The sequence below is a fragment of the Lissotriton helveticus genome, chromosome 2_1, assembly GCF_964261635.1.
Source record: "Lissotriton helveticus chromosome 2_1, aLisHel1.1, whole genome shotgun sequence".
Taxonomy (NCBI): domain Eukaryota; kingdom Metazoa; phylum Chordata; class Amphibia; order Caudata; family Salamandridae; genus Lissotriton; species Lissotriton helveticus.
The window spans coordinates 295,563,272-295,588,211 of record NC_136059.1 but is presented as its reverse complement, the minus strand read 5'-3'; the positions used below and the strand labels follow the sequence as shown (position 1 = coordinate 295,588,211).

Below are 24,940 nucleotides of genomic sequence, written 5' to 3'. Positions count from 1 at the left end.
CTTTATATATATATCAAGGAACAGTGGTTCCTGTAGACAATGTATTGGATATTTAATAATCGTTAAGCACAATGGTATTTATCATGGGTAAAGATATGTCAGAAAGAGAATAAGAGTTAGACACAACAAAGAATTTATGTACAATGCTGTTTATGCAAGCATTGTAACTGTATTATGTAGCTAATAAAGAAGATAATAAAGAAAGTGCTCGGTGTCCCAAGTGAACTTAGAACCTACATATCAAAAGTGACAATTTGTGACATACAATAAGGTTTCATAATGTATAAGAAACAACCCTATAGTAAGTATACAGTAGTTATTAGCAGCCTTCTCGCGCATTAGTAGGGGCTGAAAAATGGTTCGTTTTGAGAGCACATTGATGGCGTTTCGACCCCACATTCAATACGGGGTCTCATCAGGACCTAACAATGAGGGACACCTGAAATTAAATATAATAGAAAATGACTCAGTCGGCCAGATGGAGGGAAACTGAAAAATTGTGGTTTTGCTGGTTACCTGAAAGGATGACAGTAAGCTGCCAGCGTGGAGATGTGCACACCGATAATAGTAGTGGCTCATAATAGAGTGATGGGGAAAAAAAAGGTTGTTTTATTTACTCATATGGGGCCCAACCAGTCACTGTTGAGGAGAGACAAAAAAGAGTGGCAATTAGATATCGAGGCTACGCTGTTATGTGTTAAGATTGATGTCAGAATCTGTAAAAGTCGGCAACTCACCCCTGTGAGGGGAAGGGGACCAACAGATCTAAAGGTTTGTTGCACTTACAAATGTCTGATTTCAAATGAAGAATCAAAACACGACAACCCGCATTGTGGATTACATTCTGTAAATGAAATAACATGAGAAGCGCAAAGATAAGATACTGTTACACTAGGAACCGGCTGGGTTCTAATGCCGCAGGTGGAGTTCAAGAGCACTTACTAAGAGAGGAGAGTGACTCATCTCCTATTTTCATATCAGTGGGCAGTCGTAATAAGCCATACCATGTGATAAGTGTCAAGGATGTAATAAGCCAATCTGGGGAGGACCGCTGAAGTCAGGCTCCTACTGTCAAATGGCAGGAATGCAGCACGCAGCTCCCGTGTCTATTTATAGACTGGAGCCACGCTTGCAGGGCCTCGTGGAAAGCAAACGTGGCCAGACATCGCTGGCGGCAGGGAAGAGCCCACCAGCATCGTGGTGCTCTGGGCTCTCACAAGGAAGGGCTCAGGAAGGCCTGTACAGAAAAGGATGTTGTCTTTTTCCATGAAGTTATTTGCAAAACGAAGGAACAAGAGGTAATATATCAGGTGCAATCTAAAAGATATGTATAAATACATTGGTCAAATAAAATCATACATATTTATATATATATATATATATATATATATATACATTTACAAGGACAAGTATCACTATGTTGTAACATCCTTTAGCGGTAGCAAGCTCATTCCACTTTTTCTGCTTGAGGGTGATGACGGCCCTTGGTAGCTAGACAGATAACATACCCCTAATGGGCATGTAGAAGGTCATGCCCATTAAGGTTATGTTATCTGTCTAGCTATAGAGGGCCATTATCACCCTCAAGCAGCACAACCTTTTGTTTTTTACTGATGACAGAGGGGTTATTCCCTATTAAATTCTCTAGCTACCCCTCCAGCCATCTTTTAACCTCACACTAGGACACCACTGCCACTCAGACCTGCACACACCCTTACAGCTTTCTCTCTAAAAAGATCTCTGAGAAAGTGACCCTTCGGGGGACCCGTAGGGCATTGCAGCGCCGGTCCGACGAGGAGCACTGCCAAATGATGAAGCATGACATCCTTTAGGGTGTGTGAGGGCACCAAGACCAAGACACGCTGTCCCCAGACCCTATAACTTGAGAACGACTACAGCTTTCTATTTCACGCTCTACGTCTCCCTTACAGGAACTGTGACTCTTGCAGAATACAATATATAGATATATTCGCTGAAAAAAACAAAGGTTACAGTAACGTTATAGTTAGGTGAATTTGGCAGTGACAACATTAACGATTTGAACTAAAAAAAAAACACAAAAATGTAACGGGAAACATCGTTTAGAACGCGGTCGTTACTACGAATTGCGCTGGATGGCGCTGTTGGGCAAGGAATGTTGTAATTTTATATTCCAACACCTTCCCTACTGTTACGTGGACTGGTGTTGGAATATAAAATTATAAGATTCCAAAATCCGCGCCCTCCAACGCAAGTCGTTGTAACGACTTGCGTTGTAATGCCCGCGTTGTCAAGTACCGCGATCTTTTAGATCGTGTTGCACTGACATACATCCAAATGTAACAGTTATAGTTGGCAGAGTTAATTATAACTTTTGCCCCGCCATGCACTGCTTATGATGTCACATATGACATCACTAATTATATCATCCAATGAGAAAGTTAGGTTGTTTTACAGTTCACATAATGGCGGGTAGCTATCATATTACTTTTCTACCAAATTCTGTACTGCCTGTGTTCAACTAATTGGTACAAGTGTTTACAAAACACATGTGCTCCTAATGCACCATAGGGGTGTAGAGGTATTGAACACGTTATAAATCTTTGTATTGAAGAGTAACTCTGTGTGCAGGTGACAGCTGACTTGTGTTCAGTACGTTCCACACAAAAGTATTGTAAGCAGCCTTGAGTTATTGGACAAAATTGTCTCAGCATAACAATTTCTACTTAACATAGAAGTCTGTGTGCACCAGGTACTAATCTATGTAAATAGTTTTTTTTTTGCTTCAGAAGATGAGCTATCTATAAAGTTTTCACCACAGTAGGAAGGCTGCAGGTAGTATGATCTTTAGAACTTGGTTATTTTAAGTGAATTGTTGCTCTTTGGACACGTTTTGCATATAGTGTATACTATTCTTAGAAGTTGCTCTTTAATACTCTGTGGTGTATTTCTTATGAGAGTTTCATTGTCTGCAAACAAACCGGTACAGAGTAAACTCTCTCCGTAGATTAAACAGTGTCAACAGTACACACTTTTCTCCTTATATACACTTATTTTCTCAATGTAGTTTCAGTGACTGTCAGGGGTTTTATACAAGTAAAGAGTATCCATAGTAAGGCATTAGTTATGTGAGTATCTGGAGAAACTTAGAATTCACTAAAAAGTTGTATACAGATTGAACACCGCTTGTAGGATAGGTTACCCTTTCATCTATGATTCATTGTCAACATGAACTTGGTTACCCATTAACTGTATGGTCAGGGTCACTGTTGCAAATAACACGAGCTTGCTTTACCTATGGCGGTTGTATGTATGATAGCAGTAAAGACGCTTCATATTATTCTGCACTTACTTTCATAGATCTAATGGTATACCTCTCTAAAGAGCAATGTGTATAAAAGAAGCATGAATAATCTCATCAATGATGTTATTTGAAATGTTATCAGTGATGTCATCAATGTCATTTGAGATGCCATCAGTAATTTCATCAATGCCAGGGCCACTCTTCAATAAAGGATAAAGGGGTGCACGTGTTCCACCCCTCTCCCTAGGCCGATTTCTGCCCCAGGGACTCTGTCCTCAGGCATTTTAGAGTAAGGTGGCATGCGAGCCTCTCCCCTCATCAGGACAAATTTAACCTTGGGGACCCTATCCCCTGGCAGCATTTGCAGAGGGAGGGAGGCATGCGGCTCCCCTGCCCAGGCTGAAAATGTTTAGGAGGAGGCATACAGCCCCCCTCACCGGGCTGAATTCCGCACCGGGGTCCCCATTCCGGGCAGCATTTACAAGTGAAGGAGGTCATACAGCCTTCTCCCAAAGCAAATTGTGAGCCAGGGACACCATCCCCAGGACCCTTACACTTAAAGATGGGTGCACTGGTTCTTAACAAAGCGGTTGGCATTTGCTTCTCGCTAATCCGAGTGCTGAGAAAGATCATCTCTTTTTTGCCTAACTCTGCTAGAATGCAGGTTGTGAGATGCGTAATTCTCAGCAAACTTGATTACTGCAACTTTCTATATCTGGGTGCGCCTAACACCCTTATCGGGAAGCTGTACAGAATACAAGCCATTGCAGCGAAACTCGCTTTGAATAGGCAGCGAGGGACCTCAACCACATTAGCCGTGCGAGATTTGCATTGGCTGCCGATCCACCAGCCAATTCAATTGAAAGATCTATGCACTGTCTTTAGGGCAGCTCATGGAATGGGCCCTAAGAACCTGCAAAGAAAATTCAGCTGGTATTCTCCAACTAGAAACCTTTGTTCTGCTTCTGCATTTCTAATGAATGTAGTCAGGTTCAGGCGGTCCAGAACAGGTGGCAGATCCTTCTCGGCCATTGCTTCTCGGCTATGGAGCACTCTCCCTTTGGATCTACGTCAGGTCCAAAGTCTTATGGATTTCAGGAAAAAGTTGAAAACGTTTTTATTCCCTAGGCTGGAGTAATTTTTCCTTCTGATATCCTCTCTTTTTCTCCCTTCCTGTATCACACCTCGGCTGCCCCCATTTACTTCTAGTGGGGACTCTCTTTTTTAAGCGCCAGGATACCTGTCAGGTGATAGAGCGCTATATAAGCTTCTCATGACATTACATTACACTGCGGCCGACCCAGGGCGCCCATCATACTCTTGTTTGGCGCTGCGTGGAAGCCTCAAGGTCCCCGAAGCCCAGGCAGGCTTCTCGCATACAGAGGGAATTGCCATTGCTCCCCCCGCAGGGAGCAGTTCCTAATGCTACTCCCTGCGGGCTAGCATAATATTTTGATCTGTTTTCCTGCCTGCTGGAAGCAGACTTGGTGTTTCCTCCCACTTGGCGGGAGTTTTGAAAATGCTCCCGCCAAGCGAGAGCAAACACAGGTCACCCTGTCCGAGTCCCTGCCGGTGAAATGAAATGAAATGAAAGTGAATTTATAACAGCGCGATTGCTGCCCTGAGGCGTCCAAGCGCTAAAAAAAGGAACCAGTGAAGGATAAGGGGTTGAGAACCAGAAAAGGAGGGAGAACTGAGTTAAATTAAACAGAATTAAATAGGTGTGTTTTTAATTGTTTACGGAAGGAAACGAGATCAGGATTGGATCTCAAGTGAGGCGGGAGGGAGTTCCAGATCTTGGCGGCGTTGAAGGCAAACGTCCTTCCGCCAGATCTAGACCTTTTGACTCTGGGGACTGCTGCCATAAAGGTCTGACTAGAACGTAGATTTCTCCCTGGGTGATACTGGCTTACTAGATCACGGGTGATTAGGGGCCCCGAATCCCAGAAAGCCTGGTGAGCAATACACATTGCTTTGAAAGTGACTCTCTTACGCACTGGGAGCCAGTGGAGATTGGTCAGAGCCGTCCTTACTGACAGTCTACGAGGAATCTGCAGCAGAGTACGCGCGGCACAGTTTTGTACCAGCTGTAATCTCTTTAAGGTGTACTCTGGTGCACCCAGATATAGGACGTTGTTGGAGTCCAGCCGTGATTGTATCAGGCCCTGTATGGCTATCTGCTTTGCCTCCAATGGGAGCAGAGGAAGGACCTTCTTCAGTGTCCTGAGTATTCCAAAGCAGGTGGCTGAAAGCATTGTGGCCTGGGTGTTGAGTGAGAGACTCCTGTCCAGCCATACCCCTAGGCTTTTGATGTTATCCTTCGGGGCCGGAGGGGGACCTAGACAGGGGGGCCACAGTGAGTTGAAAAATGTGGGGTCGGCAGGGCCCAAGAGCATGAGCTCCGTTTTGTCACCGTTTAGTTTTAATGATGACCGAGTCATCCAGGTCTTCACCTCCTCCAGACATTCGGTGAGTCCGCCTGATCGTGGTTGGAGAGCCTCCTGCGCTAATGAGACCACCAGCTGGGTATCGTCCGCATAGGATATGATCTTGACTCCATACGGACGAACTACCTCAGCCAGTGACCTCATATAGACGTTGAAAATCGCAGGGCTTAATGAGGAGCCCTGCGGGACTCCGCACTTCAGGGGAATGCTAGAGGACACTGACTGTCCATCAAACACCTGGAATGACCTGTTGCTCAAAAAAGATTTTAACCAGAGCCACGCCTTGTCCACAATGCCGACATTCGAAAGACGGTTCAGTAGGGTGGCATGACTGACCGCGTCGAACGCCGCACTGAGATCAAGGAGGATCATTGCCACTGATCCTCCCTGATCAAGGATTTTCCTGGACTCCTCGATGACCATTAGGAGGGCGGATTCTGTTCCATGCTTCGGCCTGAACCCTGTCTGGGTGGTGTCTAACAGCTGGTTATCTTCAAGGAAGCTGACCAGCTGGAGATTGACATATCTCTCCACGATCTTACTCACCCAGGGAAGCAGGGAAATCGGACGATAGTTCCCAAAGTCCGATGGTTCCAGATTGGGCTTCATTATCAGCGCTCGGACCATCGCCCGTTTCCAGGCAGAAGGGACAGTGCCCGAGGCAATGGAGGAATTTAGCAGGTTCCTAATGATAGGTAGGACAGTCTGAGAAACCAGCATCATGGCTTCAGGGGGTGCTGGGTCAGATGGAGATCCGGATTTTACTTTCCGAGCCATGGACTCCAATACTTCGAGATCCATGCAAGGAAAGTGGCTGAGCAGAGGTGGAGGAGCTGGAGCGGAGTCTAGGGTCTTGGTTTTATCCTGAATTAGCGGAGGGGTGGGAGTGGGAGTGCAGGGGAAAGAGGCATATAGTTTATTTACTTTAGCTGAAAAAAATTCAGCCAAGTCATTGCACTGGGAAACAGACTTTTCCTTCAAAACAATTGGGGATGGGAGTTTTGTGACTTTTTTCAAAGTTTGAAAAATTTCTCTAGGTTTAGAATTTGCAGCTAAAATCTTGCCGGAGAAGTACATTGCTTGGGCGGCTTTTAGTTCCTTTTTATATGCTTTTATCTCCTCCCGATAACGAGTCTTTTCCTCCCTGGAGTAGTCTATGCGCCATTTTCTTTCAATTTTGCGGCATTGGCGCTTTTTGTTCCTAAGTGCCTCCGAAAACCACGGTGCTGTTTTATGGAGGCGTTTTACCGTTGATTTCTTGAGGGGGAGGATGGATTCGAGAGAGTGCAGGATCCAGTTTTCATAGGCCTGGTTAGCCAAACATGGATCTTCATTGTTAGGGGGAAGTTCTTCCATAAGTAAGTTTTTCCATTCCTCTATAGGTATCCGTGCCCAGGATCTGGCAAATCTTATCGATGGTTTTACTGAGCCGGATTTCTGAGTAGACCAAGTAAAGGGCACCAAAGAGTGGTCAGTCCACGGGAGGGGGAGCGGAAGCCCCACCACAAGATCCTCGCAGTTACTGAACACTGGATCTAACAGGTGACCCTTCACATGGGTCGATGCTTTTACTCGTTGGTTAAGTTGCAGCGCAGCCAGGTCATCGGCTAACGTAATAGCCGAAGAGTCCAACGGTGAATCAAAATGAAGGTTGAGGTCGCCTAACACGGTATAGTTGGCGGAAGCGCTAACATGTGGCGCCATAATTACTGGTAAGAGATTGTGAAATTGTTTAGGGGGACCAGGTGGGCGGTATATCAATGTGCCCGAAAAGCAGTGATTAGGAGAGAACTCCAACGAGAAAGCAAGGCTTTCACAGTCTGGAATAGTTTCAGGGATGAGTCTGCAGTGGTATTGCTCTTTAAATATGATTGCTAACCCTCCACCTCTACCCTCCGAACGATCTTGTCGGATGATTTGAAAGCCCGAGGGGAGGGAGGTTACAACAGCCGGATCAGAATCGGGTGTCAGCCATGTTTCAGATCGAAATACTGCGTCCGGCGAACGCTCTTCTAGTAGAAACGAAATTTCCACCTTATGTTTTGGCAGGGATCTACAGTTTAGTGAAAACATCCGGTATTCCTGCTTCGGTGATTTGGTCTGCCGCCGGGTAAGAGGGGCGTTGCAATATGGACAAATGGGTGGCAGGGACATTACCTCGTAGCGATGCAGCTCGCAGACCGGACCTGAGGACCTCATGCCGTGGAGAACGTCCGCACTGTAGGCTATGGGATGTTTGGCATAGGATGTAGGGGAGGTGGCCCCTGGCCCGGACTCGGCGCGGACGAGCGCAGACGAGCTTGCCTTATGCGCGCCTTCGGCGCGCAATCGACGTGCCCGCTGCGCTCGTCCGCTGCGCTTCCTGTATAAACACATGATTTATAGATGGCAGGGGGGATGAGATATGGGCGTGGCCTGGCCAGGTGGGCGTGGCCTGTGTCCTGGGCAATGGCGGCAGGGAAATCAAAACAAACCCTCGCCAGAGGCAGCTTTAACTCAGCTGTCAGAGGACTCGTGAAAGCGCGAGGTGCTCAGGGCAGGTGAGTGCAAGTATTAAAAAGATAGAACAATTCTGTCACTTTAAGTTTAAAAATACCCAATTTCGCTCTACTCCCGGCTCAAGCCTCAGGAGGTTCCGTTTTTTAGTAGTAGCAGCGCTTGCAGTCAGCGCGTTCTATATAGCGAGGGAAGGGAGGGGTGGGCGTGGCCTGGCCAGGTGGGCGTGGCCTGTGTCCTGGGCAATGGCGGCAGGGAAATCAAAACAAACCCTCGCCAGAGGCAGGTTTAACTCAGCTGTCAGAGGACTCGTGAAAGCGCGAGGTGCCCAGGGCAGGTGAGTGCAAGTATTAAAAAGATAGAACAATTCTGTCACTTTAAGTTTAAAAATACCCAATTTCGCTCTACTCCCGGCTCAAGCCTCAGGAGGTTCCGTTTTTTAGTAGTAGGGAAACCATATGCCCCGGTGGTGGGCTCCTTAGGACATAGCACCTGAGCTGGCCATGGGGGGGTGGAGTCCAGAGGGCCTTTAAGGGCTTGGGGAAAGGAATCATGCTGGCCCCTCCCCTTTTTCAAAAATGTTTGCTTTGGAGGTGGGTTCCCTGTGACCTTTGGAGACTCAGGTAGGGGGTGGGGTGGGAGGAAGTGTGAGGCCACCCCATACCATATAAAAACATTTCCGACCCACGAGTGGTGCCACTGGGCCTTTAGAGGATTGGGAAGGGGGGCTACGCTGCCCCAATCCCCATATAATCAAATCTGGGTCCGGGGGTGGATTCCCCGGGGTCTCTGGAGGCTTAAGGAGGGGGGGTGCTTTGGGGCTTGTAATTATTGAAAACAGCTCAGCCGACATTTCTTTTCTAAATCTATTGAAACTCTCGAGGGATCGCATCATTTTTTGCTGTTTTGTTTAGCTTTTTTAGCCCAAAGGGTCCCCCTCGGTCCCCCTCCACCCCAGGAACCTAGGGGCCAGGGTACTCTTCCCCTCTTTTATTATATTCACGCTCCAGATCCTTTCTAGTTAGTAGTAGTTAGTAAAATATATATTTTTAAATTTCAGGATAGGAAATTGTGATATTGGCAAAGGTATAAAGGTGAGTAGCTATTACTTGTTTTTTAGGTCTCGCCTAGGCAGCGCGCATGACCTGCTCTAGGAGGGCCTTTAGCCATCGGTCTTCACTTTTCAAGCACTGCACTCGTGCTTGTGGCGGCATCCACCTTGCAGGAGTAAGCAGCGGTGCACCACAAGCACGAGTGCAGTGCTTAAAAAGTGAAAACAAGCACGTGCACAACATTCGCGGGTTCACCTCCTGCTCTCCTACTTTCCTTTTCTTTCTCCAAGCACGCGCGGGCTCATCTCCTGCTCCCCCTACTTTCCTCTTCTCTTCTTTCTCCAAGCGAGCGCACCACTCGCGGGCTCACCTCCTGCTCCCCCTACTTTCCTTTTCTCTTCTTTCTCCAAGCGAGCGCACCACTCGCGGGCTCACCTCCTGCTCCCCCTACTTTCCTTTTCTCTTCTCTCTCCAAGCACGCGCACCACTCGTGGGCTCACCTCCTGCTCCCCCTATTTTCCTTTTCTCCTCTTTCTCCAAGTGGGCGCACCACTCGCGGGCTCAACTACTGCTCCCCCTACTTTCCTTTTCTCTTTCTTCAAGGCACCGGACTCCAGGCACACAGAACTCCTCCAAATCACAATCATCGACGTTGGCCACCTCAACGGGCTACTCTATAGCGGGAGCCAGTCCCGCACAGACCCTGTGCACCGCCTCCTAACGATCCACGGATGGTCTTAGTTCCATTTGGAGAGTGCGACACTAAAAAGTCAGTTTCGGAAACCACACGGCCATCCCCCTTGGGAAGCTACTCTCCTGTGCGGAACAATGTCCCGTTCTTTGAGAGTATGGACTCTCCACTGGCTCTCCGACACCTGAAAGAGCACGAGATTTCCACCCACCCAGAAGCCGGTCATGCCCTATGTCTGCACACCTGCTTTCTACAAGAGCATCTCCTGATAGGGGATCACCCTTCCTGGTGCAGCGCAAACTACTCAACAGAGAAAAGATTAAGGTCCCTGTGAAAAACAAATGCCTCTGGTGGCCCCCAAGAGGGATGCAGCAACAGAGTTGAACTACAAGGCTCTAAGTATGTCCTCCGCTCAAGCCACCTCCCAGTGATTTCAACAGTAGGACGAGCCATGAGCACACAGGGTGGACATCCTGAACCAGCAAGGAAAAGTAAAGTAGATAGTGGAAAGAAAGCCGAAGAAAACAGCACAGTGCCATGCCACATACATGGTATGATTGAAGCTCACTAGATTTATCAGTATTGTAATGCTTAGCAAGCCTCGATATGTTTGAGAGTCTCACAGGGGATAATTGTTCTTTATCTAGATATGATGGTTCAAGAAGGCATAGATTGATATCACAATGATAAAGTGCAACAGAGTGTGTTCATTAGCAAGGTATGACTGCACAAAAAGGCACATGTAGCTCATAATAAAAAAAAGTGATCTGTAGTTGCAAGCGCTTCTGATGGAGTAGTTTCTTACCTGTAACTCCAGTTCTGTAGTAGGGGTATCTCTGTTATAGTCATAATCTAGTGAATAGTCCCGCCCATGTGCGTGGACCCCGGAGCAATCAAAAAAATCTCTTAAGCTGTCTTCTTTGCAGTCCTGCATAGACACTTAAGAAAAAATCAAGGCAAATAATGCAGCCTAACACTTATACGGCTACAATGGCCACCACTTCATCTAAACAGTGAAAAGGATAGCCAACAATGTCCGATTTTACACATTTTCCCAAGTTTCCCTCATAGAGAAAACTCCTGTTCACCAAAATCCTTGAAAAGATAGAGAGGAAGGGTTGGACAGACAAGCCCCGATAGGCTGCCATTATGTGTCTGGAAAAGGGATACCGTGCATTTACGGAACTCTCCAGAGACCCTCGGTATCCCAGGATGCACAGCCAAAGTCCTTTTACTTTCAGTTCTTTGTGACGGTGTATAAAGCAAGGCCTGTAGCATACAGTACATTATCATTTTCTCCACCGGGGAGGAGGGCGGGCGCTTATGACTATAACAGAGATACCCCTACTACAGAACTGGAGTTACAGGTAAGAAACACCTCCTTCTGTAGTAGGGGATCTCTGTGTATAGTCATAATCTAGTGAATAGAATGGCAAGCCCATCCCAACAATCAATCCGGCGGTAGAAGAAAAAGACAACACCACTACTGTGCAAACAGATTCCTCAACGAAGCCTGCCCAACCTGAGCATCTGCCCTGGCATCAGAGTTTAGACAGTAGTGCTTAGCAAAGGTATGGACCAACTTCCAAGTGGCAGCCCTGCAGATATCTGAAATGGGAACATTACGGAGCAAAGCCGTTGTTGCTGCTTTGCCCCTGGTAGAATGAGCCTTAGGCTTACCCCCTAAGGTCTTGTTAGCTTTCTGATAGCATAACTGGATACAGGACACAATCCACCTAGAAATGGACTGTTTTGAGGTGGCCAGACCAGTCCTGACCGACCCATAGTAGACGAACAATTGGTCTGACCTACGAATGTACTTGGTCTTATCAAGGTAGAATTTTAACACCCTTCTGACATCCAGGGAATGTAGAGACCTTTCCGCTGGAGTGGAAGGATTCTGGAAAAACATAGGTAAAGTTATAGTCTGATTGAAATGATCAGGGACCTGGACATTCCCCCTATTCATTTCTGCCATACTAAATCGGGCATAGCTATGAATGACCTTATGTCTGACCTGGGACTTATAATAGCTAACAACTTAAACCCAAAAAACAAGAAAGCCAGAGTCGACATATGTAGGGAGAGGCTACCAGTCTACTGTCGATTATGTTCTCGTATCGGATGGGCTGTCAAATAAGATTAAAAATGTTGAGACTCTATCAAATACATTAAGTGACCATCTAGCCATAAGGATAGAACTCAACTTATTATACCAACAATCCCTGGAGACAACGATAGCCCAAGTCTTGAATCAGAACAATTTACAATTGGCACAGGTAAATGGGTATAGCCTAAAATGGGGGAAAATAGACCCTGGGCAAATCACTGAAGAAGTGATCAAAGCAGCATATCCTCACATCATAAAATGCCTTGATCTAACTGTGACAGAGGAGGAAGTTATAACAAACTTCTATAAAATTCTAACTGTCATTAAGGGCCTTTTGACAAAAACATCAAAGGTAGAAACTTTTAACAAAAAAGGTTGGTTCAATCACAGCTGCACCTCGGCACATACTAAGATTAAACTAGCTCTGAATAATGAAAATAGAGACCCAAGGACAATCGCCAGACTCAGAAAGGAATATCTCTCTGCTCGAAAGCAGAGAAAAGCCGAATTAAAGCAGACCCTGTGGGATGAACTACATAAAAGTGCCTTACAGAAAAATAGTGAGGCTTTTTGGAGAGTAGTAAAATCCCCCTTCTTAGCTGACGATAACCTCCCAAAATAGAAGTAGCTATAGAAGAAGGAGTCTGGATTTCTCACTTTCAAAATTTTTTAAGAAACAGACGTTTTTTGAGAGTGAAGAAATAACTCAACCAGTTGTTGACCAACCAGTTGTTGATTACCCTATTCGAATAGAATTTGATATATCCGTACTCCTTATGGCCATAAACTTAAGTAAAAATGGAAAAGCCCCAGGCCCTGACGGAGTCCCGGTGGACATTTTTAAATACAATACAGACCTATGGGCACCTATATTGACCAGGGTGTGTACGGCAGCTGCAAAAAAAGGGCTCCTGGAATCCTGGACCAGGTCTGTCATGGTCCCGATCTTCAAAAAAGGAGACCGCCAGGGCCCTGCCTGCTACCGTCCAATCTCACTGTTGGTTTCAGTGGGTAAAGTAGCAGGCAGGGTCATACTTGAGCGCCTCCAACAATGGGCAGAGGAAAGGGGGGTACTGTCAGACCTACAATTTGGCTTCCGGAAGGGATTTGGTACAGTGGAGGAGGCCCTAAACCTGTCAATAATTGTAGGGAAATATATCCATGCAAAAAAAGATAAACTTTACATGGTGTATGTCGACCTCTCTGCAGCCTTTGACTGCGTGTCCCATACCAAGCTATGGCTAGTCCTATCACAAATGGGTGTGGACCCCCCACTTTTAGACTTTTTAAGGGAACTATATTCCAAGGCCTCAGCAAGAGTACGTTATGGTGTTAGGGGCGAGTTGACTTCGTCCTTTGGAGTAGAGCGTGGAGTAAGGCAGGGTTGTGTCCTGGCCCCCTTACTATTCTCCTTATATACAAACACCCTGGACATGGAACTTTTGAGGGGGGCCCAAGACCTCCCCAAAGTGAAGTCACGCCCTATTCCTGCTCTGCTCTATGCGGATGACGCTGTCATCTTGGCCCGTACCCAACGTGAGCTGCAAAAAACGCTAACTAGGTATGCGGATTTCATGGGCAGCCTTCACCTCCACAGTAACATCAAGAAGACCTTTGTAATGGTGGCAGGTAAAGGAAAAAAAGGGTTCAGAAACATATCCCTTAACAACCAAAACCTCGAACTGACGGCCCAGTATCCCTACCTAGGGATTACCATAGATGACAAACTAAATTGGAAAGCGGCAGTTGAGGCCAGAAAACATTCCCTTAAGCGGGCAATAGCTGCATTGATGGCATTCTCACAAAAATTAGGCAAACGATCGCCTGTGGAAATGCTGAACATTTATAATGCAAAATGCCGAGCAGTGGCTTTGTATGGGGCTGGGGTCTGGGGGGCATGTCGATGTCAGCGCTTTACAGGTGGCAGAAAACTCTTTTTTAAGATTCCTTCTGGTTGCACCGAGGCGTATTTCTATATACGCATCTCACATTGAATTAGGCATTCCTCACATTGAGGACCTAGCTAAAATTCAACCTCTCCTACTATGGAGGCGCATTTGGACCTCAGAAAAAAACATGTTAACTAGAGGAATTATGGTGGACTCTATGGCACTAGATCATTCGGGAGACATAAATGGCTCGCCTACGTTAGAAATTTTCTTACTGATCTAGGCCTAGAGGATTATTATATAACACCGGAAAAGATCATTGACATATCTAAGAAGGAGTTAAAAGAAATGGCCTTGAACCACTTAGATGGTTTAAGACTTGCAAGTGAAATAGGGAAACCCTCTGTTCACCACGCAATTATGGTCCATCTCGTCCCTACAATTCAGCCTTACCCAACGCTTGAAATCGGCATTTTTGATCGCTTTCTACTAACCAGATTTAGATTAAATCTTTTCCACCGGTTAGTAGCTTTCCCCACAAGAAACACCTGGGAACAAGCGTTAGGCCACTGTCCTTGCGATGATATATCTGCACAGACCACCATACATACAGTATTGTTTTGCAAATACTATCATGCCCATCGTAAAATCTGGCTGGTACCACTGCTGAAATCATGGAACTTAAGACAGTGTCGCCCTGCTATGCTGCACCTTCAACTTTTGGACTCTGAAATTACCTGCTACCATATGGTTAACTTTTTAAAATGTATTTTTAGATATAGGAATAATCTGTGAGAAAAATTGTTTTAATCATAACGAATTGTCTTTAACGGAAGAAGACTCGGCTTTTGTAATTGAAAAATGTTTTTATTGTAAATATTGTTGTACTTCTGATTTTTATGCTATAATGTGTACAAAAATGCTTATATGGATTCGTATTATGAAATGCCGAATAAAGAAATTTACTACAACTCTATAGTCTGATTGACATGGAAATCAGAGATACCTTAGGAAGGAACTTAGGGTGAGTACACATCACAACCTTAGCAGCATGAAATACAGTATAAGGTTCTTGGCAACACAATGCCTGAATTTCACTTACCCTGCGGGCCGATGTAATGGCCACTAGGAAGGCCGCCTTCCACGAAAAGTGCTGCAGAGAAGCCTTATGGATAGGTTCAAAAGGCTCCTTCATCAACCTGGACAGCACCACATTCAGCTCCCATGATGGCGAAGGACCCCGAACAGGAGGAAACACTTTCTTCAATCCTTCCAAAAAATCTTTTATCGCAGGGATCTGGAAGAAGGATGTCTGTGAAGGGCATTTCCTATATGCAGTCAATGCTGCAAGGTGTACCTTAATGGAATGGAAATTAAAGCCCGACTGAGCCATATGCAGAAGGTAAGGAAGAATGACATCTTCCTTGCAGGTCGTAGGATCATAGTTCTTGGAAGTACACCAGATGCAGAACCTCTTCCACTTGTAGGCACAGGAAGTCCTAGTGGAAGGTCTCTTAGCCTCCTTAAGTATATTCATGCAATCGTCAGGAAGATTCAGGTGTCCATATTGCACTATCTCAGGAGCCATGCCGCCAAACTCAACGATGAGAGGTTGGGGTGCACCATCTGCCCCCCGAACTTCGTGAGAAGGTCCGGCCGACACGGCAGTCGCACATGGGGTAGGAGAGACCGGTGAAGCAGGTCCGTGAACCACCACTGTCGGGGCCACTCCGGAGCAATGAAGATCATCATTGCTCTGGACTGAGACAGCTTGATGAGTACCGCTGGAATCAGGGGAAGGGGTGGAAAAGCGTACAGCGCGTTCCCCAGAGTCCCCCGTTGATAATACCTGGAGGCGAAGTCCTCTGCATTTTTTGTTTTCGGCGGTGGCGAACAGATCTACGTCCGGAGTGCCCCACCTGTCGAAGATGTTTCCTAGCACTTCGTCGTTTAGAACCCACTCGTGGTTTTCTTGCACCAGTCTGCTGAGTGTGTCCGCCTGAGCATTCTGCACACCTGGCAGATGGGTAGCCGTTATCGTCAATCCTGCTTGTTGAGGTAATACATTGTGGTTGTATTGTCCATTTGTACAAGCAAGGAGCTGGTCTGGAAGGATGGATGAAAGGCCTTCAGTGCCAAGTGAACAGCTCTGAGTTCTAGAAAATTGATGTGATACGTGGATTCCGCTGGGTACCACGTTCTCTGGATCTGTAGATGATATGAATGCACTCCCCAGCCGCGGAGAGAAGCATCCGTGACGATAGGTTGAATGGGAATGTCCTTGTGGAATGGAACCCCCTTGAGGAGATTCTCTGCTGAGCACCACCATCTCAGGGACTGCTGAGATTGAAGAGAAAGTCGGATCCTGTCGTCCCAGCTCTACCGCTTCTGGTCCCATTGATCCTCCAGACATTCCTGCACCGGCCTCATGTGGAGGCATGTGTGCAGCGTGAGGAAGATGCAAGAGGCCATTGACCCCAGTAGAGAAGACACCGTCCTCACTGTCGTAGATGGAACAGCCATGAGAGCCTGAGCCTTCCGAAGGATCGATAATCGTCGCTCCTCCGAAGGAGACACGCTTTCTGAAAGAGTATCGATGGAGGCTCCCAAGTACTGTAGGCACTGGACAGGAGTCGGAACAGACTTGGACATGTTTATGTGCAACCCCAGTTGGTTCACCACAACGGCCGTCCTGTTGAAGTGCAATTGAGCTTCCTGGAAGGTGGAGGCTTTGATAAGCCAGTCGTCCAGGTACGGGTAGACAAACACCTTGTTCTTTCTCAGGTGCGCTGCCACCACTGCCATGCACTTTGAAGAAGTCCTGGGTGCAGACTTCATTCCAAACGGTAGTACGGTGTACTGATAGTGGTTGGCGCCGACTAGAAAGTGCAGGAACTTCGATGTTTCGTGCAATGGGCACATGGAAGTACGCATCCAGTAGATGTATAGCACAAAGCCAGTCTCCTCTTTGCAGCTGGGGATACGATCTGGTGCAAAGACAGCATGCAAAATGTCTCTATGCGAATCCATTTGTTTGCTTGTCGCAAATCCCAGAATGGGTCTGAACTCGTTCTTGTCCTTCTTGCGCACCAGGAAGAACGTGAGTAAAGGCCCTTTCCCCTCTGAGACAAAGGACGTCTTCTATAGCCCTATTTCTAACAGGGTATCGGCCTCCGCCTGGAGCTCGCGCAGTTGAACTGCGAGCGAACCGGTGGAATTGCTCGAGGCGGGCTGACAAAACGAAGACTGTATCCATTGCAAACAATTTTCAGCACCCACTTGTCCTGAGTAATTTTTCTACACTCTGCCAAGTAATTTTGTATGCTTCCCCCCCACCGGAGCGGGTAACGACGAGGGGGAAGTAGCACCTCAGGGCTTAGACCCGGCCTGGCCCTTGTACGCGAGGAGGACTGCTGGCCGCCTCTGACCCTCTGACGCTTCTGGAATGGTTGCCGCTGGTACTGCTGCTGTTGTTGCTGTTGACCAGCTTGACGACCCTGCCCTTGTCTTTGAGAGCCCGTACCGCCTCTGGAACGGACGGAAGGACTTCTTCTGCTCTTTTGGTTTCTCCAAACCAACGACTAAGTGTCTCTACCTCTGCCTTCATGCAGGCCATCTCCTCGTTCGCCATGTGATCCAAAGAGAGTCGATCCAGAGAATGATAGATTAGCGACTCTCTGTTGCGCCTCTGTTTGAGAGACGTAAGGCGCAACCAGGCACGCCGTCGTAAATTGATGCCATGGCAGTAACCATGAGCCGCCAGGAGAGAGGCGTCCGCCGCAGAGCTGATGACCTGGTTGGAGACCATCATGCCCTCATTCAAAATCTCCTGTAAGTCTCTCTCCTATCCCTAGGGAGTAGGTCCAGGAATTGCTGCAGGGACTCCACAAGGAGTGGTCATAACGACCCAATAGTGCCAAGGCACTCTCCGCTTTCATGGAGGTGGCCGCCGTCCCACAGACTTCCGTCCAGCTGAATCCATCTGACGGCTATCCCTAATCCGGAGGCACCGTAGACGACGGGGCAGTAGCATGCTGCTTCTTGGCCGCAGTTACGATCACAGAATCCGGTACCGGATCTGTTCTCAGGAACGCCGGATCGGAATCCGGGGGCCTGTACTTCTTCTGCATCCAGGACGGAGCTGACTTCACTGAGGCCGGAGTCAGAAAAAGCTCCATAGCCGGTTCCTCCAGTCCTGGCACCAGGGCAACAAGGGGCGAGACAAATGCCGATTGTGCAAGGTTTCGAATATCACCGATGTAGAAGGTGTGGGCACCGTCAAAGTGATCCCCACTTCGCTGCCCTTCTCAAGAGCACCTCTTGGACGTTACGATGTCATCCACCGGTAACACCCTCGTATGTGGGAATCCGACAACGTGGGAGAATATTGCCGGCCACTTGAAGAGTCCGTGTGACGGGACCGTGACCTACCCCTCCGGTGACGATGACGGGACGCGTCGAAGACCGACGGTCACTCGTGATCGACGTCTCTTCTGGACCTCGATCTAGATCTCCTAGGCCTCGGGCGATCCACTGGCCTTACGGAGGCGGAAGCCGCGGATGCAGAACGGAGTCCCAGGCTGTGGAAGCCTCGTAGGCGGGTGACAGAAGGTGCGGCAGATATGGAGGAGACCTTGAGGAGGAGGTGGCGGAGGAGGAGGAGGAGGAGGAGGAGGGGAGGAGGAGAGAGGAAAAGTCAGAGTAAGAGCAAGGGAGGCTGGGGAGGAGGCTGCGGAGGAGATTCCTCGGAGGCAATGGAGGAGGTGTAGGCGTTCTGAGCCTAGAAGGCGAATAGTCAGAGAATATTTGGATTCAGAAGACCTGACCACTCTCCTTTTCTTCTGCGCAGGTCTAGAAGAGGATGCTCGGGAGGCAGACCTCTTGTCAGCCGAGCACCAGCGCCACCGCGACCGGGGACTCGTAGATGCAGAAGATAGGCTGAGTACTGAGGCAGAGGACACGGTCCTGGCCCTCGAACGCCTCCTCGACGTCAACTTCCTCGCCTTTCTGCTTCTCGACGTCGATCGTCCCGACTTCGATGAACCCTTTGACGTCGACTATCTTCTCCTCGACGTTGACTTGTCTCTCCTCGACGTCGACCGCCGAGACGACCTCGACGGCGAACGGCGGTGTTGCCTCGACGGCGAGCGCCGGTGCCTCCTGGATTCATCTCGACGTCGATGATGTGTCGAAACCGGTGAAGTCCTCGACGTCGACCTCGTCCGAGGTCTCGACGTCCTTCCCCTCGACGTCGACGACGCTTCGACCCAGAGCCCTCGGTTGATGGGGAACAGATAGTGGTCATTCCTCTCGACGCCGACGACAAAGCCATCAACGTCGACCGGGAACGGTGCCTTTTCTTGGCCTTTTCTTGACAGGGGAGCACCCCAGAAGCCGAAGCACGGGCAGAGGATGACAACTGCATCCCTCCATGCCCAGACCCACCTGGTACTTGATGTCTCCTCTGCTCCAGGCCTTGGAGACAGATCTTCTCCCTGTCACGCAGTGTCCTCCTGGAGAAAGATTGACAAATCTCACAGGCTTCAGGGACATGGGAGGAAGGGAGTCAGAGTATGCATACTCTGTGGGGGTCAGATTTAGCCTTCTTCCTGGCACACTCAGGGCACTTGTCGAATGAAGCCGGCATATTCGACAGAAAGAGTGGACAAAACTGGCCAAAAAACACAGCACAAGGAAGAGGAAGACCCCAGATGTCGAGTGAAACACTCAAAACACTTGAAAAGTGCCAAAAATTGAAGATATACCCAAAAAGGGAGAGCTCAATGCTCCAGGGTCCTGCTAGCAGGAGCCGGAAAAAAGAACTGAAAGTAAAAGGACTTTGGCTGTGCATCCTGGGATACCGAGGGTCTCTGGAGAGTTCCTTAAAGGCACGGTATCCCTTTTCCAGACACATAATGGCAGCCTATGGGGGCTTGTCTGTCCAACCCTTCCTCTCTATCATTTCAAGGATTTTGGTGAAGGGGAGTTTTCTCTATGAGGGAAACTTGGTAAAATGTGTAAAATCTGACATTGTTGGCTATCCTTTTCACTGTTTAGATGAAGTGGTGGCCATTGTAGCCTTATAAGTGTTAGGCTGCATTATTTGTCTTGATTTTCTCTTAAGTGTCTATGCAGGACTGCAAAAAAGACCACTTAAGAGATTATTTTTGATTGCTCTGGGTTCCACGCACATGGGCGGGACTATTCACTAGATTACGACTATACACAGAGATCCCCTACTACAGAAGAAGACTTTACATTGCACAAGGTTAGATATTCTTTCAGAGCCTACTTATTTTTAATTTGAATTTACACAATGCTTTTATCTATAGTTCTGTTAAAAGCAAAACGAGCATCATTAGAAACATTGGGAAATAAAAGACAGGAAGAACTACACAAGAGTGCCATCCAGCAGGTAAGGCCAGATTAAAGAGATGACCCTTCATGTATCTTTTTAATAAACAGTCAATCTTAGAAAGAATCTCACTTGAAACTGGCAAGTCGTACCAGAGGTTTGAATTGGTATCGTTTGTGAATAGGGAGGCAGTGTAGCTAACACAAGGAGATGATGGATGGAGTTTGGAAACTTTTCAGACGCTCACCCCCAGTCACAGATCTGGGTTGAATCCATCATCGTTCTCTAGCTCACTTCGCCACCCCAGTTCAGACACAGCTATATGCAAATCAGTCTTGACCCTGTGCCTCATGGGAACAGTCCTGCCTGTACTGCCAAGCCATGTCTTCCCTGTACCGAAACAAGCATCCTTGTGAGTTGGTTGTTGATGGTCTTTTCGATTACTTTTGCTGGGTAGGGAAGTAAAGGGATAGGTTAGAAGTTAGCCAGTTTGCTGGGGTCAGCTGAAGGTTTCTTGAGGAGGGTGTTGACCACAGTATGTTTACAGGCTTCTGCAAAGGTGGTGGAGGTGTTTATGATGTGTGTGAGAGCTGTGCTGATTGGTGATGCCCAGTGGTAATAGATGTGGTGGAGTACGGGGGCCAATGGGGACCCGGGGTGGATGGTCCGCTTGATTGCAGCTTTTTCTTAGCTAGTGAAAGACTTCCATCTGATCAGGGGGTATCATAATTGGTGATGAATTCGCTGAGATGTTTTATTGTGAAAGAAGTTAAACAGATTGTTGTAGAGTTTTTGGGAGGAGTGAAACTATTGACTGAGGCTGTGGAGAAGTCTTCGATGATAGAGAAGATTTCTTTGCTGCTTTTGGAGCTCCCACTGATGCGTTCAGTGAGCACTCTTTTCTTGGTTTCTTTACATTTTTTGTGGTATCGTCTAAGAGCAGCTCTGAAGGTGGTTCTGTTGGTGTATTGTGGCCACTTTATCTCTTGGTATGTGCAATGTCTTTTGGAGTCCTGGAGGTCCTGTGGGTACCAGCTGGCGTTCTTGCTTTCTTTAGTTTGTGTTCCTTCCTTATTCATATCCACCCATCGTTCAGGCTGCACCTATTCATCCAAGCAGTCTCTTGTTGCCTTTGTCCCAGACTTTATTAATTTTACTGTAATTAGTTGGGGCAGGGCGTGTGGTAAGTAAATCAAGGCACATGCCTAAGAGAAAGGGCTAAATAACATATAACATTTAAGAGGGCCACACACAACTAAGCGAATAACTGAAATGCAAAATCAGTGCCAGAGCGGGTAACTAAAAGCGTGGTTCACAAAGTCTTTCAGTAACCCAAATGTAACGTACAGATATAAAGGCACAAATCATGCGCATGAGACTTAATAGTGATTCTCAAAACGTGAAACGTACAGCATGCATGCGGAGGTATCATCAATGACTGCAGAACATCTCTAAAGTATGTACAACATGCGCATTTGTCACACCAAGATGTGTTGAAGTAGTGGTTCTCAGAACAGTAGACAGGAAAATGCAAATGAGAAGAACACTGTTCTAACATTTGCAAAGTATGTCCACCACTTACCTGCACTTCTAAACTTGAACTTGAATGAACCAGGCCTAAGTGGTGCAGAAACTGTGTGGGTGCATCATCATACCACATTTTCAGAGGGATAAATAAAGAAAAGAAAAAGAAGTTCAAAAGATATTTAATGAACTTCCTTATATCCCTAACTTACATAATCTATATTTTTCATAACTCGGACACTGTTCACGATTATGGTTACTGAAAACACAAGAAAGGAAGAAATGTACACAATTAATCATTTTCTTTCGTTTTGACCTGGAGGTTTTGTGCATCAAGCGTACAAGACTTTGTCTTTACAATACATAAGTGTAACACTCATATGGTCTTTTATCGCAGGATTTGCAACTGTTTTTGTGAAGATAAACAGTACAGTATTGGGTCAGTACAGCTGACACAACAACAGTCGACGTTTTAGACCTAGAAGACCTCTGAGGCTGTAATTTTTATGCACTAACCCGGACTCCATAAATGAATATTATATTAACAAGTGTAAACATCCAATGAAACATCCGTATGGGTTGTTTAATTTTAAATGTGACGTTTATCTAGAGATTTTTTAAGGCACTAAATGCCCCAGTCGTGTCGCCCCAAAGAGCTAATGGGAGAACTTAGGGGAAGAGATTAAATGCTGGTACGAGAACTAAGGGCCAGTGCTGGTCCACAGACTTCTTGTCGAGATCCCAACCCAACCTCATTCTCAAATACACGTCCAAGTTTGTGAAGCCTAGGAGAAAGAGGACTAAGATCTAGAAGTGACCGGATTAGTGCAGAAGAAAAGGCAGGATATCTTGGGCCTTTAACTATATTGAGTTGAACACACTAATTAAAAAACTCAATGGTACATTGGCTTAAAATTAAAAAAGTAATTTTGAAATTCTTGCTTTTTTCCATCCAGAACAAGTCTAGTTTTTTGTGACAAACTTCAATTTCAGTGATGTGGCAGCGGGGTCAATGTGCACAGCCTGTGAAGTGATGCATGTGGCTAGCCATTGTATTCTGAAGTGCTAGAAAGTTCTTACCTCCTTAGCAATGGTTGTTATGAAAGCGGGTGGTCTGGCTGTGGCGATGAGCGAGAGAGCATGGCGGGAGGAGCGGGCGGAGTCAGCTGCTGGATTCAAAGGCAGCCCCATTGTAATGCTAAGCAGGGATCCGAGCAAAAGGGAAAAGAAAAGGAGCATTAGAAATATAGAGTGAAAAGATTAGACACAGCTTATAATGTCAGTTCAAGGTCAATGAGATCACTCAAACAGTTCCAATATAATGGACTTCCAACAATGTGCAGTGATTAGGAGTCAGGGTGTTCCAGCATAAAATACAAAATTGAATAATTAAGCGTGAAGATTGAAAACAGTATGTGCATCTGTCCGAAGTGTAAAAAGGGTCTTGTTAACAAATTATCTAGCTACAGTTCTGAATACATAGCACAAAGGCTAGCACGTAGCAAGGGGTTTAAGTCACTTCCAAGTATTGTAGGCATGTCAGTGGAGTGATCACATGTACATGTATTTATTTATGTTACTGTTATGTGCAGAATATAACATATTGCATACATAAAAAACGAATACATTCCACTAGATACGGCATTATATATTCAATTCCCCTCGACCTGGAATTTACATTGCTAAAAATGCCTAATAACTAAATGGCTTTGATTCACAAAGCATTTATGAGCAGGGAAAGTAGTACCCCAAGAGTAGTATTTTTAGTATTTGTAGATGTCTTTGTGAATCTGCCAGAAAAATAGAACGCCCTATTATAAAAAGGTCACAGTCCTTTCTATTTGTACTTATTGTATATGCATATTCCTATTTTAGATTTGTGGGGTTAATTCACAAAGGCATGTAAGAGCATATAAAAGGTGGTTCAGGATTACTGCTTTAGCATACTACAAAATGTTTTCACAAATAGGCTTCAATAACTACAAAGGGATTAGGAACCGTGGACCTGATTTAGAGTTTGGCAGAAGGGTTATTCTATTACAAACATGACGGATATCCTGTCCACCTTATTTCAAGTACATTATATCCTAGGGCACTTGTAATAAGGCAAATGGGATAAAGGTCACACTAAATATTTGTTGTTCCTGCCTAGTTAATGCGTCAGTATAACCAGGCACAAAAATGAAGTGACGGAGTAGGGTTGTGTAGGATGTAAGCTCCAACTGGACTTCCTATCATTGGAACCATAAAATCTCCGTTTTTATGATATTTAGATTTAACATGCTTCTATAATTACACAAATATTTTACATTATTTACCGATGTTACTGGGATTCTGCCTGTTTCTACAGTACCACTAGTACATGGGATTGAATGACCTGTCATAGAAAACAGGAAGCTTAGTCCCATGCGCCTCTCTGACACTGCTTCTCTAAACCAGACGCCGGCTTCTATTTTCAGTTCATTTTGCCTCCCTCTAACTTGGCAGTAAAGCATATGTAGACAATAGCCAGGATAGAGACCTTGCTGCATTAAGCATCAGCAAACAAGTTTGAATCCCAGCAGGGCGATCTGGCTGCCATTCACCAGAGATTGTTTAATAAAGAACAACTGAGTTGAAATGTAGTGACATCTGTTAATTACAGTACTAAGAAATTAAAACTCGTGTGATATCAAGCATCTAAAACCTTTTATTGTTACCAGAGAAGTTAGAGAAACTAGACTGTGTGGCCTTTCTTGTAAAGAGATCTTGGACCCTCCTATGTCGTTTTGAGAAGACCCTCATATTTCATAAAGAGTCTATCAAAGGAACACATTTTTAATGTGCAATTGAAAACTGGAGAACTATAAACGAAAACTTAAGAAGGGGTCCTTTCCAACTCTTATGAAAGGATAGTATAAAAGGTTGGAGGAAAGATCACTTGATTAGTCTAACAATGATGTAGGACTGTGGCAAGAACACTCTGGTAGTACCTACAAACCATCGTTTTGTTATGGGAAACGTAGTAGTTTAGCAGATGTCTGTAACTTGTGGAGGATATGAGCTGTACTTAAAATCACCCGGTTAAAGACTGATATACACAACCTCACTCAA

At 46.3% G+C, this 24,940-nt stretch overlaps 1 protein-coding gene across 3 annotated transcripts in view; it reads right to left on the bottom strand.

Annotated features, from left to right (window-relative positions):
• WDR7 (WD repeat domain 7) overlaps window positions 1–24,940 on the bottom strand; it is a 1,349,682-nt gene that overhangs the window by 291,841 nt on the left and 1,032,901 nt on the right. For all 3 annotated transcript variants that reach the window (XM_078674853.1, XM_078674855.1, XM_078674854.1), the window contains one exon: window positions 22,928–23,045. In XM_078674853.1, the coding sequence (XP_078530979.1) occupies window positions 22,928–23,045 (118 nt within the window). The remainder of the gene's footprint in view (window positions 1–22,927; window positions 23,046–24,940) is intronic.